The 20,642-nt window shown below is 45.0% G+C and overlaps 1 protein-coding gene across 1 annotated transcript in view; it reads left to right on the forward strand.

The window, feature by feature from the left end:
- The window catches only part of LOC141912222 (uncharacterized), a 79,731-nt gene extending 59,255 nt beyond the window's left edge, over window positions 1-20,476 (forward strand). Inside the window, exons 11-12 of the mRNA XM_074803440.1 lie at window positions 19,293-19,360; window positions 20,411-20,476. Of these exons, the coding sequence (XP_074659541.1) occupies window positions 19,293-19,360; window positions 20,411-20,476 (134 nt within the window). The remainder of the gene's footprint in view (window positions 1-19,292; window positions 19,361-20,410) is intronic.
- Window positions 20,477-20,642: the final 166 nt, after the last annotated feature.

Here is a 20,642-nt window from a genome sequence, read left to right on the forward strand (position 1 = left end):
CCCAGGTATCAAAGTTATCCCTAGCGATAAATCCTTGAACTGGCCCTGTTATGGAGAGTGTTCTCAAAGCTATCCTTTACGATTAATCCTTAACCTGGGCCCGATTTTATAGACTCTGGTTATCCATGGGAATAAATCGTCAACCTGTGTCCAGAGTCTTAAAGTTATCCCTATAGGGATAAATCCTTAACCTGGAGCCAGTTTTATAGGCGGGGCATTATAGTTATCCAGGGGTAAATTCTTAATCGATGTTTTATAAACCTAGTATCAGAATTATCCTTAACCGGGGCCCGGTTTTATAGTGCGGGTATCAAAGTTACCCCTTTGGGTTAAAAACTCGACCTAGACCTGCTTTTATATCTATCGGGTAAAAAAGTTATTCCTCGGGTATAGGGTTACGTAAACTAGTAATCGCCGTGGCTAGTTATCTCGAGAATATATCTGCCTACGACCTCCCCTTTTCGAAAAATCACGACCTTCCCGTTTAGCCGAGTGGCGCGCTAGAGTTCCGATTGTCATTTTGTCTCGAGATTGAAACGGTAAAAATCCAGTTGTTGCGATCTTCTTACCACGTATCGCTACCGTCTTAAAACGTTTGGTGGACGTAGCTTCCAATCTGTTGCTGCAACTCTGTGGAACTCTCTCGAACGCAAATATACGGAATATAACTGAAATCAACACTTTCAAACAGAGAGTAAAGCTAAGCATACATCGACAAAGCGACTGGAGACAACTAGTTGCTAGTCAGCGAGTACCCCGCGCACATCGAAAATTTAGTAAAAACCAGCAACTGCGTGGCTCATGCCGGTCGCTAGGTCCATAGCGCACACATCGACAGCAACTGAGATGTGGTTTAGCAAATATTCTTGAGGGCATCACAAGTCACGTGACAAATAGCTTTGTTTTAGTCAGTTACAACCATGTGTTGTTGATTATGGAGCGCTCACATCGACGGATATGAGAGCGACTGAGTACAACTAGTTGCTCAAAAGTAGAACATGAGCAACTGGGTGGAACTGGAGATAGATGGACGCTAACCAGTCGTAAGCTCGCTCACATCGACAAATTCGAGCAACTGATTGTATCCAGCCAGTTGCTCTCATGCGCCGAAAACTGCCTGGCAACTAGTTGTCTCCAATCGCAGTGTCGATGTGCGCTAGGCTTAAAACATTTGCTTTTCCGCAAAGCCTATGCTCGGTGAATTCAGCACCACTACCTTACAAAGCGCTGGTGAACATTATTATTAGTGAAACAGGCGCTATATAAATGTGACATTATTATTATTATTATTATTATTATTATTATTATTATTATAAAAAGCTTCTACGTTGATGACCTGTACGAAAACAAAGGGAATAAAATAAGCGGGGAAAAAAAAAATTAGCGCGATCATCTCCACTTGATGGGTGTCGTTAACGAAAGAAAAAATGAATCGAAAGCTTTTTGTCGGCGTTTATCGACGATTGGTTTCAACCTTTCGTTTTTCTAAGGTTCATTTACGGACAAAGCAATCTTTTATGTCGCAGAAAGTGATTGCCGCAACCCACGTGCGTACGTACCCTCGAAAACAAAACACGAAAAACGAGAGTTTATTTACCCGCGTCGAATGCGTTTGTAAGATCAAGAATCAGATACTCGTTTTAGCTAATTCGCTGGTCGTCTTTATATCGCGTGATTAAGATTATTTATATTTTTCTGCTGATCGCCGCTATTAGCAAATCTACTCGGCGTAGGACTGATTTTTTTATGGCGTTCGTTGCGCTGTTGAGGCGGCGGTAGGTTTGAAGAAAGTTTCGCGGTATCGTTGGTTCGATTTTCTGGTTCAGAATCTATCGTGTGACGGAAGCCTGTTTTAAGGGTGAAACTTTAAGCTCGGTCACGGTTTGTACTCGATGTGAATATTCTTCGAAGCTATCGTTCACCAGTGGGTCATCTCCAAGAACGCCTATGGTGCTCAGAGCCATGTAAGTGGGTGGTTCCGAGAATGCCTGAATCATTGTATTCCAAATGCGTATTTGTCTATATTGGGTGGCTCGAGGAATACCGAAATCATAATGGATGGCTCCAAGAATACCGAAATCACAGTATTCAGGGTGCATCCCTTTATCTGGTCGGTGGTTCCAAAAATATCCAAATATGGTATTCAGAGCACATGCGTCTGTCTAGTGGGTGGCTCCAAAAATATTCAAATCATGTTATTCCTGGGTGGCTCCAAGAATATCCAAATATGGTGTTCGAAGCACACGGGTATGTCTAGTGGGTGGCTCCAAAAATATCCAAATCATGGTATTCAGGGTGTATCCCTTTATCTAATGGGTGGCTCCAAAAATATCCAAATCATGGTAATCAGAGCGCATGCCCATAGTACGCACTCAGAGACCTTTTGTTTTTGTCGACGGATAAGAGCAAACAGCTTTTCCCCGTAAATGGTTATCGCACGTAGAAACCTTATTACGTTTCTGGAAACTCGTTTTTGTTTCTTTAATCTAAAAAAATTGCTTTCCCGCTCGTCGGCGTAATGTCACCTTCGATAAAGTACATCGTCGATCGCAAATCTTGACGAGGGCAAAAATGAATCGCAATCGGGCGGCAGTTTCACGTCGTGGACGTTTCTATTTGTAATTCGATGACTGCAGTTTAATCGCTCTCTCCAGAGAGAGAGAGAGAGAGAGAAAGAGAGAGAATAAGAGAGAGAGAGAGTAATTTGTGGCGTTGAATAATTTAACGAACTGAATGCGTTACACGAGCTGCTCTAGTCATGCGTCACACGAATTATCGGGATAGATCATCTCCGCGTCTAACTACAAGACTCAGGGTTTCCGGCGCTCCTTCCAAGTCCTTCCTAGTCCTTCTTTTGGAAAAAGTTTGCGCAAACATCATCTTTGTCGTTCATTTCGATGAAAGAGTCATGCCTAATTTGATTTTTATGTATTTTTCATGCGCAATTTGACTGTTGAAGTATTTGATGAGTAAGGCCTGCTTATTCACTTGTCATTAAGATTGAATATTTAGGAAAGTGCTATGGAATTACCCTGGATTATTTGGCTGGTCTACGTGACTAGTATTTCGGCAAAAATGCTTCTTTATGGGCCCTCACTTTACTGGTATGTACTTCTTTCCGAGTAAAAGAGGATAAGAGAGGAAAATGAGTAAGGAAAGAAGTGAGAGGTAGGGGAGAAGGATGAGTGAGGGAGGAGAGAGGAAGGAACGGGCAGGGACATCAGATTGAGGATGAGAAAGGATAAGAGAGGAAAGTGAAGGAGAAAAGGGGAGGAGAGGTGAGGGGATAAGGAAGAGGGAGGGAGGAAAGAGGGATTGAAGAGGAAGGAGCGGACAGGGACAAAAAAGTGAGGATGAGAAAGGATAAGAGAGGAAAGTGAAGGAGAAAGGAAAGGAGAAGAGAGAGGAGAAGGAAGAGGGAGGGAGGAAAGAGGGATTGAAGAGGAAGGAGCAGACAGAGACAAAAGAGTGAGGATGAGAAAGGATAAGAGAGGAAAGTGAAGAAGAAAAGGAAAGAAGAGTGAGAAGAAAGGATCGGGTAGGGTAAAGGAAAGAGGGAGGGAGGAGAGGTAAAGAGTTTTCGAAAAAGTTCGCAAAAATACTACCGGCTGAATTTAGAAAAAAAAAGAATTGTTCCGTACGCGAATGAGTCTTCGTCGCGATAGGCGAGAATAATCACGGATGGGGAGGGTAAAAATTGTGTCGCATTCATCACTGCTGCCGCCGCCAAAAAAAAAAAAACCGTTCGCCCCGAACAAAAACGGTATCTCTCCGAGAAATAGGCGAATAATTGGCTAAATTATCCCCATCAACCGAACGCGAAGACGATCGCGAACTGCTGCCGGCTGTTAGTGAAAACCTTGGTTTGATCACGCGCCGCGCCACTCCCCGGTCCGTCTCGAATTAGCGTTGTTAAACAACTGTTCGTTTCGGTTCGGCGGAAAAAAATAAAAGTTGTCGTCGTCGTCGTCGTCAGCGGCGTCAGCGGCATCAGCGTACCCGGAAAAAAATAAACACAATCCTCGGAAAATAGCGCATTGATCGTCGAGCAGATTGCAGATGACGTGAAGTGTGGACGATCAGTTATTGAAAGTGTGCTGATAGTTGTCTAATGTCTGGTGTTTCTAGTTCATTTTCGATTAGAAATGTCTCAGGTGAAGCTATAAACACATGTGAAGTGTGGACAATCAGTTTCTGAGAAAGTGTGCTGACAAAATGTTGAATATCTGGTGTTTGTAGTTCATTTTCAATTAAAAATGTCTCAGGTGAAGCACTGAACACATGTGAAGTGTGGACGGTCAGTTTTTGAAAGTGTGCTCATAAAATGTCTAATATCTGGTGTTTGTAGTTCATTTTCAATTAAAAATGTCTCAGGTGAAGCACTGAACACAAGTGAAGTGTGGACGATCAGTTTTTGAAAGTGTGCTGATAAAATGTCTAATGTCTGGTGTTTGTAGTTCATTTTCAATTAAAAATGTCTCAGGTGAAGCACTGAACACATGTGAAGTGTGGACGATCAGTTTTTGAAAGTGTGCTGATAAAATGTCTAATGTCTGGTGTTTGTAGTTCATTTTCAATTAAAAATATCTCAGGTGAAGCACTGAACACATGGGAAGTGAAGACGATCAGTTTTTGAAAGTCTGCTGATTTTACATTCATATCCGTTGATTGAAGTGAATTGCACGAATCAATGTTTTCCTATAGTTGAAAGGATCGGCTTTGAGAATATTCAAATCATCAAAGTTCGCCGGGATATCAAAGGGGATGCTACAGGCTTGAACATCCAAATCGAGTTGAAGATGATTTCATGGATAGAGAAATATATGAAAACTCCGGGCAATTCGGGACCTTTCTTTCTCTTAGAGGGTGACTCCGACGATATCAAAATCACAATATTCGTAGCCATTCCATTCTCTATAGTGGGTGGCTCCGAGAATATCAAACCGACGTAATGTACCGCCGAAACTAAACGTACTTTTTCAGACGGCTTCGTGCGGACTGTGTTTCGACGTCTGCGCGCGACGTAAACTTAGTTTCTGGCTAGAAAAAAAACCCTCGGCATCGAGAACAATCGCGCGAATCCGAAGCCAATTTTCTTGCCTTTCATTTGTGATTAGCGTTTTTGAAAATGTTATCATCGCTGGCTATATTCTCGAGTGTTGCCGTCGTCGTCGTCGGTTGTTGCTGCTGCCGTTAATAAAGCATAAGACGGGATATTTTTATGCGTCTTCAATTTGCGGCTGGATTTCTTCGCCCTATTAACGATCAAAGCTCGGTTAATGTAGGACTCGCGCAATCGGATTAACGAATTTGACATTTCATTTATTGCGCGCACGCGCGCGCTCGTGCGCATGCGAATTCGTCGCTAATTGATATCGGAAATGGCGTTATAATGAAGATAGTTACGATGATCGGTCGTATTCCGACTGTACCGTCCTATAGGGTCCTTTATAACCAGCGGGCCGGTATCCTACCAAAGACGCGTGTAGCCTTTGCAACATCTGTAGCTGATGAAATGTGTAATATCTGGTGTTAGTTCATTTTCAATTAGAAATGTTTCAGTTGAAGCACTGAACACATTTGAAGTGTGGACGATCAGTTTTTGAAAGTGTGCTGATAAAATGTCTCATGTCTGGTGTTTGTAGTTCATTTTAAATTAAAAATGTCTCAGGTGAAGCACTGAACACATGTGAAGTGTAGACGATCAGTTTTTGAAAGTGCACTGATAAAATGTAGCCCTTGCCACTTTTCTTCAGTGGTCTCTACTCGTCTCCTTTCCCTGTCTCCTCTTTTGACCCTAGTGAGTGCTGGAGTGGTCTGCCTCTCTCTACTCTTTAATCCGTTTTCTTGCTGTCTACGATGAAGATAGTTACCGCAATACCCTGACTGAAATTCTACAGACCATTTGGATATCGGTCGTCCTCCATTCTTATTCTTTTTCATTAAGATTTAGGTCCGGATTGGTCCTCCATCATCCTGTAATGTTTAACGGTGTTCTCCCCTACCTCTCTCCCTCACATTCCCACGCCTGGGTCCACTCGGCATCCTACCAATCCCTTCCTCCCTCCTCCCCTCCCTTCCTCCCTCCCTCCCTCCCTGCCTGCCTACCTCAGACCTTTCCCATTTCCCTTATCTGCCCACTCATCCACGTTGGTCCCAATCTTGCCATGCCTCTCCCATCTCCCCTTCATGTTCTCTCTTCCCTCTCAACTGCATCCTACCAATCCCTCCCTCCCTCCCTTTCATATCCTCCATATCTCTGCCCCCCTCACACCTTTCCCCTCTCTCTTATCTACCCACTCATCAACGTTGGTCCCAATCTTGCCATGCCCCTCCCATCTCCCCCTCCATCTCATGTTCTCTCTTCTCTCTCAACTGCTCAGCCTGGCCCTGCTCGTACAGCTATATGTTTGGGTTGTTTATTCAGTGGGCACGCGACGAATCGGATGAATCCGACGATGAATCTTCGTTCTCTCATCAGCCGCGTCTCTCTCTCCGGCTGTCGGACATCAAAGAAACCGTTGCCATGGAAACGGATCAGTTTTTCCCGTGTCACAGAGTGAGAGAGATAGAGGGAGAGAGGAGAAAAAGAGAAAGCTGTATACCTTTGATTGTCGATGGTGGACAATTACTCAGCGATTTTCAGACGGATGGTTTCTCTTTCGGGCGCAGTGATTTTATAAATGGATGAGAGAGACTTTTTCTTATGCAGAACAAACGCACTAGGGATGGTAGGGATTTGATGACTTCTAGCAAGTGAGTATGCCCCAGGTATCGCTAGTGTGTGGTTGGACATCAACTACTGCGGCAAAAGAGGGTTCGACTTGTTGCAAGTGAAGATCCACCAGGTGTCGCTAGTGTACAGTAGGACATCAACTACTGCAACAATTTAGCAATCCACTTTTTCAAGTGAAGATTCGGCAGCAGGCGTCGCTAGTGTGCAGTAGGACATCAAATATTGCAGCAATAGAGGATTCCACTTGTGGCAAGTGAGTATCCACCTGGTGTCACTAGTGTGCACTAGGACATCAACTTCAAATTTCATCTTCAGTGGCAAGTCATGATCCACCAGGTGCCGCTAGTGTGCAGTAGGACATCAACAGTTCTAAAAATCCAGGGTAAAATGTAAAAATGAACTGATTTGATGGACTGTTAATCATGCCATCTGGTGGCAGTATAGGAAGTTCATTCGTTCGTCCGCCGTTCGAGTTTCACAGATACCGAGCCCTTTCCCCCAACCAGTGACAGTCTGCAATCATTCCGCCCGTCTGCCCCCGAGGGTAATTGTCAATGTCATCGTATAATTTCACTTCGACTTCCGCCGCGGGTCGCGACACTTTTTAGAACGCGAAAAATTGGCAGACGTCTTTTCCCGATCGTCGGAGATTACACGAGTTGACGCGAAAATGAGTACCTTCCGTCCGAGCTGCTTTCAATGCGGCGTCGGTCATTAAGTCTCCTCGTACACTCCCCCTGTGTGCCCGCGCATCGATGCGTTTCATTAGCAAACGACGCAAACCGGTTTTTACCTGATTTCCCCGACAAAATTCTGAATTCGAGTAAGCAACTATATCGCGGGAACCGGTTTCAAAGTTTTCGACCTGATCAGGGAGTTGGGACCTTGATCACCTCCCTGACCTGATCAAGAGTATGAGAAATTGAGAATTGATAAGATTTTGTGTTTGCTGAGAATTGATCTAACAACTTAAGACCAGTCTAAGCTCATTCTATCTAGTGCTGAAGCCAATCTAACAATTTAAGACCAGTCTAAGGTCACTTAAGTACTATAGCCAATCTAACAACTTAAGACCAGTCTAAGCTCATTTTGGTTTTATAACCAATCTAACAACTTGAGACCAGTCTAAGCTCATTCTATCTAGTGCTAAAGCCAATCTAACAATTTAAGACCAGTCTAAGCTCATTTTGGTTCTTTAGCCTATCTAACAACTCTTAAGAATTCTAAGGCCAGTGTTCTATAACCGATCTCACAACTTTAGACCTGTCTCAAAATCTGAGACGAGTCTTTCGAACTTATGTCTCGACAATGGAACAATGCTAGTTCTAGAGGTAAATTTCAATGGATTTAAAACAATGAAATCGAAACGATTTTAACTCGGAATTACTGCTTGATATATGACGGCGGTGGAGAGGTGGAATTCTGTCCGTTAAGGGCTGGTGGTATAACGTGTACATCGAACAATATCAGTGGATATAATGCGAATAGGTAGCGGGGTGTAGAGGGTTAATATTCATCGATCGACGTACGCACCTGCCGCGCGCTTTCGACGACACGGTTTTATCCGAAAAACCATCGACCCGATTTTTACCCGGCGCCCGGTTACGCGTCGAACCCCGGCTACCTTCACTCGACTAGCGGGTCGGAAATCGATCGCGGAAAAAAAAAAACGTGTCGAAATCCGGCTGTTCGTTAGTTTTTCGCCGGTACCGAGTTTCCATGGAAACGACGGAAACTCCGTCCGTCGTCGACGACGATTCGAATCGGTTTCTCCTCCCGTGAGCAGACGCATTCGCGTTTTTTTTTCTACCTCGTTTGATCTCTAATCATTTGAAATTCCATTCGTCGTCGTCGTTGTTTTTATGTCTATGTATATTATTCATGTATTCGTATCGTTTCAATCGTAGTTTTCGGCGTCGATGAATTTCGCGGAATCGGCGCAATTTTTTCCGTTAATCGTAAAGAAAAAGAAAATCGGGTTTTCTGACGTATTTTCAGATCATCGTCCGTTTTTTTAATGTTCATTCGAAACAGTTATTAGTCGAATTTGAGAAAATAAGTGATCGATCGTACTTGGATCTTCAGCAGAATATCAGCATCAGCGTCGAGCAGCTGGATCCTAGCGACTAGCGACACCTGGTGGATCCGAGCTCGCCTTAAGAGGGATCCTCTAACGTTGCAGTAGTTGATGTCCTACTGCACACTAGCGCCACCTGGCCAATCCTCACTTGTCACAAGTGATATTCTCAATTGCTGCAAAAACTGATGTCCTACAACACACTAGTGACATCTGGTGGATTCTGAAATTGCCGCAACAGGAATCCTCTATAGGCGGAGTGGTTGATGTCCTACTGCACACGTGTGACATCTAGCGGATCCTAGCTTGCGACAATCTCAATTGTTGCGGTAGATGATGTCCTAATGCACACTAGCGGCACCTGGTGGATCGTCGCTTGCCACGTGGAATTTACCGGGTGGTTATTGAAATGTAGAAGAATTTGAAGCGTGTAGATCGACCAAACTACTAGCGCCACCTAGTGGACCGCCACTTGCCGCAGTCACTTGCCACCGACTTCCCGACGCGCGAATAAAAACGAATGCGAATAGAATAGAAATGTTTAGACCGGTGTTTGATGCAGGTCGTCCATGATTATCCATTAATTCCGAGTCGGGAGTTGATGGAATGTCGCTATCAGTATTGTTTTCTGTGACAACACTTCGCCGCTACTGTTGTTAATGCGGTGATCAATTGCAAATCGCTAATGGCTGGTGGCGTTAGTCACTGTTAGCGTGTTATATTGTGATATAAGACACCTCCAAACCGACGAACACTACAGGAATCTATGATTAACTATTGTGCATTCGTAGACGCCAAGGTTCCAGCTGTATAAACTCGGTCACCTGTTGCTGTTGCTGAACTGAAGGCTGAGATTTGAACCTCTTGGCATCTCAAGTCCTGGTATAGAAACATTCTTCCTCAGAATTCATTTAAACCTGATGACATCATGAGACACTGTTACAGTATGAACCCGTGCCCCTAGTAGACACATCTTCCCTCAGCAGGGATTTGAACCTGATGACATCATGAGACTCTATCACAGTACAAACCCCTGCCCTAGTAGACACATCCTCCCTCAGCAGGGATTTGAACCCGATGACATCATGAGACTCTATCACAGTACAAACCCCTGCCCTAGTAGACACATCCTCCCTCAGCAGGGATTTGAACCTGATGACATCATGAGACTCTGTCACAGTACAAACCCCTGCCCTAGTAGACACATCCTCCCTCAGCAGAGATTTGAACCTGATGACATCATGAGACTCTGTCACAGTACAAACCCCTGTCCTAGTAGACACATCCTCCCTCAGCAGAGATTTGAACCTGATGACATCATGAGACTCTGTCACAGAACAAACCCCTGCCCCTAGTAGACACATCCTCCCTCAGCAGGGATTCGAACCTGATGACATCATGAGACTCTTTTACAGTACAAACCCCTGTCCTAGTAGACACATCCTCCCTCAGCAGAGATTTGAACCTGATGACATCATGAGACTCTGTCACAGAACAAACCCCTGCCCCTAGTAGACACATCCTCCCTCAGCAGGGATTCGAACCTGATGACATCATGGGACTCTATGACAGTACAAACCCCTGCCCTAGTAGACACATCCTCCCTCAGCAGGGATTCGAACCTGATGACATCATGAGACTCTTTTACAGTACAAACCCCTGTCCTAGTAGACACATCCTCCCTCAGCAGGGATTTGAACCTGATGACATCGTGAGACTCTGTCACAGTACAAACCCCTGTCCCTAGTAGACACATCCTCCCTCAGCAGGGATTCGAACCTGATGACATCATGAGACTCTTTTACAGTACAAACCCCTGTCCTAGTAGACACATCCTCCCTCGACAGGGATTTGAACCTGATGACATCATGAGACTCTGTCACAGTACAAACCCCTGCCCTAGTAGACACATCCTCCCTCAGCAGGGATTTGAACCTGATGACATCATGAGACTCTATCACAGTACAAACCCCTGTCCTAGTAGACACATCCTCCCTCAGCAGGGATTTGAACCTGATGACATCGTGAGACTCTGTCACAGTACAAACCCCTGCCCCTAGTAGACACATCCTCCCTCAGCAGAGATTTGAACCTGATGACATCATGAGACTCTGTCACAGTACAAACCCCTGCCCCTAGTAGACACATCCTCCCTCAGCAAGAACCTGGGTGCAAAGTGACTTACGGGCCCCGGTCTATATAATAACTAACCGTTGCAGAGTTTTTCCACGATAATTAATTTTCCCGGATGACAGACGTTATCTTGAGGTCGATGTTTTTTTCCATCCGCCGCACGCTCGACTCGGCATCGAGCTTTAATCGATCTTTATTTCGGCTGCGTGTGTATATATCCGATCAATGGTGTAAATCACCCCCCCCCCATTCCCCCCTCCCCACGAGACGTTTTCTAATCGTGATTGATCGCGGTATTCGATACTGCGCATTCTTAACCGGATTTTCATGGATTTTCCTTCTTGCCGCTAACGCCTCGTCAATGACCCTTATCGAAACGCGGTGAGTCGACGTTGTAACGGCCCGCGCGCGAAAAGAAAACATTCGTAGACGAGAGCCGTGTTCACCTGGTATGGAATGAATACAACGAGATCGATAGCACTTTTAAGTCGGTTATTAAGACGTACGAGCTTTAGCTGCTAGTGTATGGGAGCTTCATCGGGTGAACTCATCGGTTAGCAGGGAAAACATGGTGCATGTCAGGGAATAGTCTGGGAAAACAACGTGCATGTCAGGGAATAGTGAGGGGAAACAACGTGCATGTCAGGGAATAGTGAGGGGAAACAACGTGCATGTCAGGGAATAGTGAGGGGAAACAACTTGCATGTCAGGGAATAGTCAGGGTTAACAACGTGCATGTCAGAGAATAGTGAGGGGAAACAACATGCATGTCAGAGAATAGTGAGGGGAAACAACATGCATGTCAGAGAATAGTGAGGCGAAAACAACGTGCATGTCAGAGAATAGAGAGGGGAAACAACCTGCATGTCAGAGAATAGTGAGGGGAAAACAAGTGCATGTCTGGGAATAGGGAAAACAATATGCATGTCAGGGAATAGTGAGGGGAAACAACCTGCATGTCAGAGAATAGTGAGGGGAAACAACCTGCATGTCAGAGAATAGTGAGGGGAAACCACGTGCATGTCAGGGAATAGTGAGGGGAAACAACGTGCATGTCAGAGAATAGTGAGGGGAAACAACATGCGTGTCAGAGAATAGTGAGGGGAAACCACGTGCATGTCAGGGAATAGTGAGGGGAAACAACATGCGTGTCAGAGAATAGTGAAGGGAAACAACATGCGTGTCAGAGAAAAGTGAGGTGAAAACAACGTGCATGTCAGGGAATAGTCAGGGAAAACAACATGCATGTCAGAGAAAAGTGAGGGGAAACAACATGCGTGTCAGAGAAAAGTGAGGTGAAAACAACGTGCATGTCAGGGAATAGTCAGGGAAAACAACATGCATGTCAGGGAATAGTGTGGGGAAACAACCTGCATGTATGTCAGGGAATAGTGAGGGGAAACAACATGCATGTCTGGGAATAGTGAGGGGAAACAACATGCATGTCAGAGAATAGTGAGGGGAAAACAAGTGCATGTCTGGGAATAGGGAAAACAATGTGCATGTCAGGGAATAGTGAGGGGAAACAACCTGCATGTCAGAGAATAGTGAGGGGAAAACAAGTGCATGTCTGGGAATAGGGAAAACAATGTGCATGTCAGGGAATAGTGAGGGGAAACAACCTGCATGTCAGAAAATAGTGAGGGGAAACCACGTGCATGTCAGGGAATAGTGAGGGGAAACAACGTGCATGTCAGGGAATAGTGAGGGGAAACAACGTGCATGTCAGGAAATAGTGAGGGGAAACAACGTACATGTCTGGGAATAGTGAGGGGAAACAACGTGCATGTCAGAGAATAGTGAGGGGAAAACAAGTGCATGTCTGGGAATAGGGAAAACAATGTGCATGTCAGGGAATAGTGAGGGGAAACAACCTGCATGTCAGAGAATAGTGAGGGGAAAACAAGTGCATGTCTGGGAATAGGGAAAACAATGTGCATGTCAGGAAATAGTGAGGGGAAACAACGTACATGTCTGGGAATAGTGAGGGGAAACAACGTGCATGTCAGGGAATAGTGAGGGGAAACAACGTGCATGTCAGGAAATAGTGAGGGGAAACAACGTACATGTCTGGGAATAGTGAGGGGAAACAACGTGCATGTCAGGAAATAGTGAGGGGAAACAACGTACATGTCTGGGAATAGTGAGGGGAAACAACGTGCATGTCAGGGAATAGTGAGGGGAAACAACGTGCATGTCAGGGAATAGTGAGGGGAAACAACATGCGTGTCAGAGAATAGTGAGGGGAAACAACATGCGTGTCAGAGAATAGTGAAGGGAAACAACATGCGTGTCAGAGAATAGTGAGGGGAAACAACATGCGTGTCAGAGAATAGTGAGGGGAAACAACATGCGTGTCAGAGAATAGTGAGGGGAAACAACATGCATGTCAGAGAATAGTGAGGCGAAAACAACGTGCATGTCAGAGAATAGTGAGGGGAAACAACATGCGTGTCAGAGAAAAGTGAGGGGAAACAACATGCGTGTCAGAGAATAGTGAGGGGAAAACAACATGCATGTCAGAGAATAGTCAGAGAAAACAACATGCATGTCAGAGAATAGTGAGGGGAAACAACATGCATGTCTGGGAATAGTGAGGGGAAACATCATGCATGTCTGGGAATAGTGAGGGGAAACAACATGCGTGTCAGAGAATAGTGAGGGGAAACAACATGCGTGTCAGAGAATAGTGAGGGGAAACAACATGCATGTCAGAGAATAGTGAGGCGAAAACAACGTGCATGTCAGAGAATAGTGAGGGGAAACAACATGCGTGTCAGAGAAAAGTGAGGGGAAACAACATGCGTGTCAGAGAATAGTGAGGCGAAAACAACGTGCATGTCAGGGAATAGTGAGGGGAAACATCATGCATGTCAGGGAATAGCCAGGAAAATGTCGAATCAAATAAAAGTCGCCATTTTGTAGTATTGCTGTAGATGACTTTTAAGTAAAGATAAAGTCGAAAAATGTTGAATAAAATAGTAGTTCAAGGAAGTATTTTTAGGACTCTTGTTATTCTCAATGCGGCACTGGATATATTTTCGAAGTCATTGTCAATTCGTACAGGGTTGGTTTTCCTAACCGTGGATGTATCGTGGCTATAGTTTTACGCGGATTGTCTTCGACATTTTGCCGTGTTTTTGCCCGTGGAGTTCGGGCGGTAAACTTTACGAAAAGCCGTCGCGCCTACGAAAGTCTTTTTACGGCCGACGTCTCGTTTTTGTTCGTCGTCGAATGCGCCGTCGGATAGCCGAGCGATCGTTTCAATCAACCGCTGCGCCGCGATAATAGCTTTCCGAGAAAGGCATTAAGGGAAGAAGGGAGGGTAGAGATAGAGAGAGGTAAAGAGATGGAGAGAGGAGAGAGGGATGTACGAGTCGAAGAAGAGACAGCGACTGGGGGGAAAGTGAGAGATGGAAAGACGGAGATAAGGATCTAAAAGGGTGGAGAGGTAGTTTGCGTACAGCATTTATCCCTACGGATCAATACGATACCAAGTCTAATAAACCAGGCCCGGGTTAAGTATTCATTCCAGGGGTAACTTCCATGCCCAGTCTATTAAACCAGGCCCAGGTTAAGTATTCATTCCAAGGGGTAATTTCGATACCCGGTCTATTAAACCAGGCCCAGGTTAAGTATTCATTCCAGGGGTAACTTCCATGCCCAGTCTATTAAACCAGGCCCAGGTTAAGTACTCATTCCAAGGGGTAATTTCGATACCCGGTCTATTAAACCAGGCCCAGGTTAAGTATCCATTCCAGGGGTAACTTCCATGCCCAGTCTATTAAACCAGGCCCAGGTTAAGTATTCATTCCAAGGGGTAATTTCGATACCCGGTCTATTAAATCAGGCCCAGGTTAAGTATTCATTCCAGGGGTAACTTCCATGCCCAGTCTATTAAACCAGGCCCAGGTTAAGTACTCATTCCAAGGGGTAATTTCGATACCCGGTCTATTAAACCAGGCCCAGGTTAAGTATTCATTCCAGGGGTAACTTCCATGCCCAGTCTATTAAACCAGGCCCAGGTTAAGTATTCATTCCAAGGGGTAATTTCGATACCCGGTCTATTAAACCTGGCCCAGATTAAGTATTTATCGCTAGGGATAGCTATGATACCAAGGACCCAGTTCCACAGTTGCGAGTTAAGATTTGACTCTATAGAGTTGAAGCATTGAAAATGAATTCAGAGTTAACTCTAACTCATAACTGTGGAACTGGATCCAGTCTATTAAACCAGGCCCAGGATGAGGATTTATCCCTATAGGGGTAACTTTGATACCCGTTTTATAAAACCAGACCCGGGTTGAGGATTTATCCCTAGGGGTAACTTTGATACCCGTTTTATAAAACCAGGCCCATGTTGAGGATTTATCCCTAGGGGTAACTTTGATACCCGTTTTATAAAGTCAGGCCCAGGTTGAGGATTTATCCCTAGGGATAAACTTGATACTGATTCTATAAAACCAGGCCCAGAGGTTGAGGAGTCACCCCTCGGGATGATATTGAAACCCATAATCTAAACCCGACGATAACGATAACCGAACTATGAAAGTGGATAACTTTGTTACCCTCCGCAGGTTTGGGATTTATCCCATCGGAAAAATGACGTGTATAAAACCGGGTCGAGATATCTGTACTTTGACGGGTATATACACTAACAGCTTCGAGCTGCTAAACCGTTTCGAGATAGCGATAAACGCCGAACCTCTCGAAACGTTGCCTTTGTCGCCGAAGAAGACTCTCGTCGCGATTGTCGACCGGAAAAAACCGCGGCCCCGGCTGTCAAATGATTTCTGTTTGCGGGGGTAATTAGCGACGAGGCCTGAATGACTGAATATCATCATCGTCGTCATCATCATCCTCATCGCCGTCTGTTCGCGCGGTTTCGCGTAATTGCTAGAGCGCGCGCGCGGGTACCCGCGGTCGGGGATAATTTTCGACAATTTTACGTACGGTGACACCCGGCGTCGTATCGCGTCTACGATTCACGCGGCTCTACATTAATTGTTAGTAATTGTTGAGGATTGCCGTTCGGGAAACCGTAGCAGCAAGAAATTATACGTAGATCGTAAAAGCTTTCATTTTCTCTCTCTCTCTCTCTCTCTCTCTCTCTCTCTCTCTCTCTCTCTCTCTCTCTCTCCCTTCCTCTCTCTCTCTCTCTCTCTCCCCCCCTCTCTCTCTCTCTCTCTCTCTCTCTCTCTCTCTCTCTCTCTCTCTCTCCCTCTCTCCCCATCTCACCCTCCCCCTCTCTCCCCTCTCCCCCTCTGCCTCCCCTGCCTCTCCCTCCCTCTCCCTCCCTCTCCTCCCTCCCCTGCCCCTCCCTCCCTCCCTCTCTCTCTCTCTCTATCTCTCTCTCCCTCTCTCTCACTCCCTCTCTCTCTCCCTCTCTACTCTTCTCTCTCTCTCTCTCTCTCTCTCTCTCTCTCTCTCTCTCTCTCTCTCTCTCTCTCTCCCTCTCCCTCTCTACTCTCTCTCTCTCTCTCTCTCTCCCTCTCCCCTCTCACCCTCCCCCTCTCTCCCCTCTCTCCCCTCTCACCCTCTGCCTCCCCTGCCCCTCCCACTCCCTCCCTCCCTCCCTCCCTCCCTCCCTCCCTCTCTCCCTCCCTCTCTCTCTCTCTCTATCTCTCTCTCTCTCACTCCCTCTTCCCCTGTCTCTTCCTCTCTCTCCCTACTATACTTCCTATCATTCTCCCTCTCTCTCTCCGTCTCTCTCCCTCACCTCTTCCCCTTCTCTTTTCTCTTCCACCTGCTCCCTGTTTTTCCTCTCTCCTTCACCTCTTTCCCTTCTCTCTTCCATCCCTCTCTCGCTTTCCCCCGCCCCTTGTCTCCTTCATACCCTTCTCTCTACATCTCCCTCGCGTCTCTTTATACCACCTCTCTGATTTATCTCCCTCACTAATATCCCTGACTGTCCCTCTCCTTTCCCCCTCCCTGTCTTTATCTATTTCCTTCCGTTCTTACTCCACTCCCTTTCTATCCCTCAACCCTCTCTCCTTCACTCTTCTTTCATCCCCCCCTTTCGATCTTCCTCATCCTCTTTTGCCACCCGTCCCTCAATAAATCCGGCGTCTAATCCATCTTTCAGACCGAACGAGTCTAAACTGTGCATTAGTTTGGGCAGGTGAGCCACAAGACCATTGCCCTTTCATTTCCATACATCATTACATTCTCCACTCCCTTATCAAACTCTTAGGATCGACTGTGTGGAAAGCCCTTCAGATAAGAAGGAAGGCCATCATTGGGAAATCCCCCCAGAATTGCTTTCCCAGTGACATCGAGTCAAAGGGAAAGCCCATTACCGCGTATATATCATTAAAGTTGAACGCGCCTAACCCTTTCAGTGCTGGCTAATTAATACCCTATAGTGCTGAAGATAATTTGAAAATTCTGAAAAATTCCACCCTAGTGTTTTGAATAACGGGAATAGCACTATAGTGCGTCTACACCGCGGTGCAGTGTATCGTTACTAGTATTTCACTAAGTTTGACAGGTGCTGCCATCTTTCAAGAGAGATAATTAGTAATTACTAATTAAATCAATACACCGCAGTGCGGTGTACTAGCAAACTTCACCAATTCATACACCGCACTGAAAGGGTTAAGGGTTAGTCGATGCTACATTAAAAATCAAAATGGCGGCTTTAGTAATGCGGTGTACTAGCAAAATCCATCACTGATTTGTACACCGCACTGCGGTGTAGACGCACTGAAAGGGTTAATACACGGCTGTTTATACGTTATTCTTGCAAGTCCGAGAACGAATCGAATTTTGTGCTCAAAACTACACGATTCAAATTCTTCTTCAACTCGGACCCCGAGCCTTTATTATGAATCTTCGATCGCGTTTTCCTGTGGTCGGTTTTTGCGACGTTTTACTTTTTTCGTCTTCAAATTTAAAGCTCGACCGCGATTTCAGTAGTTGACTCTCCTTTAATTGCGACAAGCGACGACGACGAAACGAGAGCGCGACGATAAAATCCGAACGGGAACGGATTTTACGAGGAGGCGTCCCGCGGGTACGCTAAAATCCGGTCGATAATCGTCGACTTTTCGCGCCGTCGAAATAAAATCGTCGCGTATTATCTAAGTGCATAAGTCACTGGCGACTCGCGCGATTTCGCGGAAAGATTACGGCGATAATTTTCCGGCGCTCGCGTAGACAAGAATCTTTCGAGCGACGAGTGCGTTTTATTGGCTACGTCTAAATTTAGAGACGCTTATATCGGGTCTTAAACGTCGGACGTTTTCAAGAGCGGCAGTTTTGTGAAATACGGTTGACTCTGTCTCTTACCGCGGTAAAGTTGAGACCGGTAAAATTCTACCCAGAGTTGGTGTCAAAGTTCACAGAGTCTACTGTATTTCATAAACTCTTACTCAATATTTGACACCATCTGGGGGGGGGGGGGTAGAATTTTACCAGTCTCAACTTTACCGCAGTAAGAGACAGAGTCTACTGTAATTCACAAACTCTTCCTCAGTATTTGACAACAACTTTGGGTTGAGTTTTATTAATCTTAATTTTACCACTGTAAGAGACTGACTCTACTGTATTTCATAAACTCTTACTCAGTACTCGACACCATCTCGGGGTAGAATTTTACCAGTCTCAACTTTACCGCAGTAAGAGACAGAGTCTACTGTAATTCACAAACTCTTCCTCAGTATTTGACAACAACTTTGGGTTGAGTTTTATTAATCTTAATTTTACCACTGTAAGAGACTGACTCTACTGTATTTCACAAACTCTTACTCGGTATTTGACACCAACTCGGGGTAGAATTTTAATAGTCTCAACTTTACCGCAGTAAGAGACAGAGTCTACTGTATTTCACAAACTCTTACTCAGTACTCGACACCATCTCGGGGTAGAGTTTTACCGGTCTCAACTTTACCGCAGTAAGAGACAGAGTCTATTTCATAAACTTTATTTCATAAACTCTTACTTTGTATTTGACACCATCTCGGGGTAGAATTTTATCAGTCTCAATTTTACCGCAGTAAGAGACAGAGTCTACTGTATTTCACAAACTCCTACTCAGTACTTGACACCATCTCGGGGTAGAATTTTACCGGTCTCAACTTAACCGCAGTAAGAGACAAGATTTTTTCTTAAACGCTTAAGATTTCTAGAAATACGTAGGCTGCTCATACTCGAATGACCAGCCAATGATTTTCGGAAAAACGTTCGAGAAAAAAGTCGTCCGCCGCTTGTGTCCCAACAAGTAGGACGAAATGCCGATCAGTATTCCACTAGGCGTCGTGAAGCTAATCTCTACTACCGCTAGTTCAACAGTTCTCATTCCTTAGAAGCACGCTGATTGCGTCGTCTTTTTTGTATCTTTTCCAGTGGAGATCGTCCCGGCGGTGAAGGCCGTAACCGGTGTGCAAATCATCAAGTCCGGAGTCGGCGACAAGGTAAGCTCTTTGTTTCGGTATTTCGCGTCTATGTCTTGAAATGACTGGGATAGATTAATTTATATTTCACCGATAATTTACAAGGGGACGATGCACTGTTAGGTCTACCCCTGCAGCTTGATTGATTCCATTGTACTTATTCGGTGTATCCCGTACAAACACACACATCGCACCTGCTGGAAATATAACCGGGGGGGGGGGAGTGGGCGGTTTGTTTTGTAAAATCGGAAATTGAGGTAAAGATATAGTTGTGTGTGATCGGCTAACAAAATTTACAGACTTATTTGTATAAATGGAAGTAGTACGTGTTTGAAAATTTCGGTTCATGTAATTAATCTTTCAACCAGTCTGAGCCGGCAAGCGACTGATTGGGGTCATTTTGTTGACTGCCTAATTTGATACTTCGACATTCACAAATAGCTAAAGGGGTTAACACTATGTATAGGGTAATTGTATGGTATATTTTTTCGTTTTTCTTCAATTTCAATGTGAAATAGTCCGAAAGTTTTAACCCTTTAATTGCATCTATCTACACCGCAATGCGGTGTACTAATCAGAGATAGACTTTGCTAGTACACCGCATTGCGGTGTATTGAGGTTATCAGTAATTAGTTTTTATCCGATGGCAATAAGTGTCAAACATAGTGAAATACTAGTAACTAACAATACACCGCACTAAAGTTGTATGCCTGTTATACACTGCACGTTGGCAAAATTCATTAAAAAGATTCAAAATCATCTCCAGCACTTTTGGGAAATAATTAGTCGCCACTGAAAGTCTAAAATAGTTATCTTTTTATCGAGTGAAGTCATTTTCGTTGCAACATTTCGTCTCGCATTTTTATTTTGCGACGAAAGTTAAACTCGTGCGCACGCGCGCGCCTCATCGCTATGCGGACCGTGTACGCCCGCGAATTCGAGTCGCAATTCGACGGAAATTTGGTTAGTTATTTGAAGAACGGTCGCGTGTTTTTATCGTGCGTGTGACTGAAATTCAACCGATAGAATTAACTATTCGTTCGAATGATGTTGATTTTTTTTCGCGTCTAGCTCATCTTCGTCTTCGTCTTCGTTGTTGTCGTTGCCGGGTGTGAGGGGAATTTCGATGCGTCTTGAAATTCCAATCCTGAATGTTGTTGTCTTACTTTCGAACGCCGGAAACGGTGTCGGGTCGTTTGGAAAGTGGGGTAAAGTGAGGCCTCGTAGTTGAACGGCAGCGCTAAAAAGCTTGTTGAGCTAACGGGGTTCTAAATATCAAAGCTCGGGGAAGAACCATAGAAAG

The sequence above is a fragment of the Tubulanus polymorphus genome, chromosome 10 (assembly GCF_964204645.1).
Source record: "Tubulanus polymorphus chromosome 10, tnTubPoly1.2, whole genome shotgun sequence".
Lineage (NCBI taxonomy): Eukaryota > Metazoa > Nemertea > Palaeonemertea > Tubulaniformes > Tubulanidae > Tubulanus > Tubulanus polymorphus.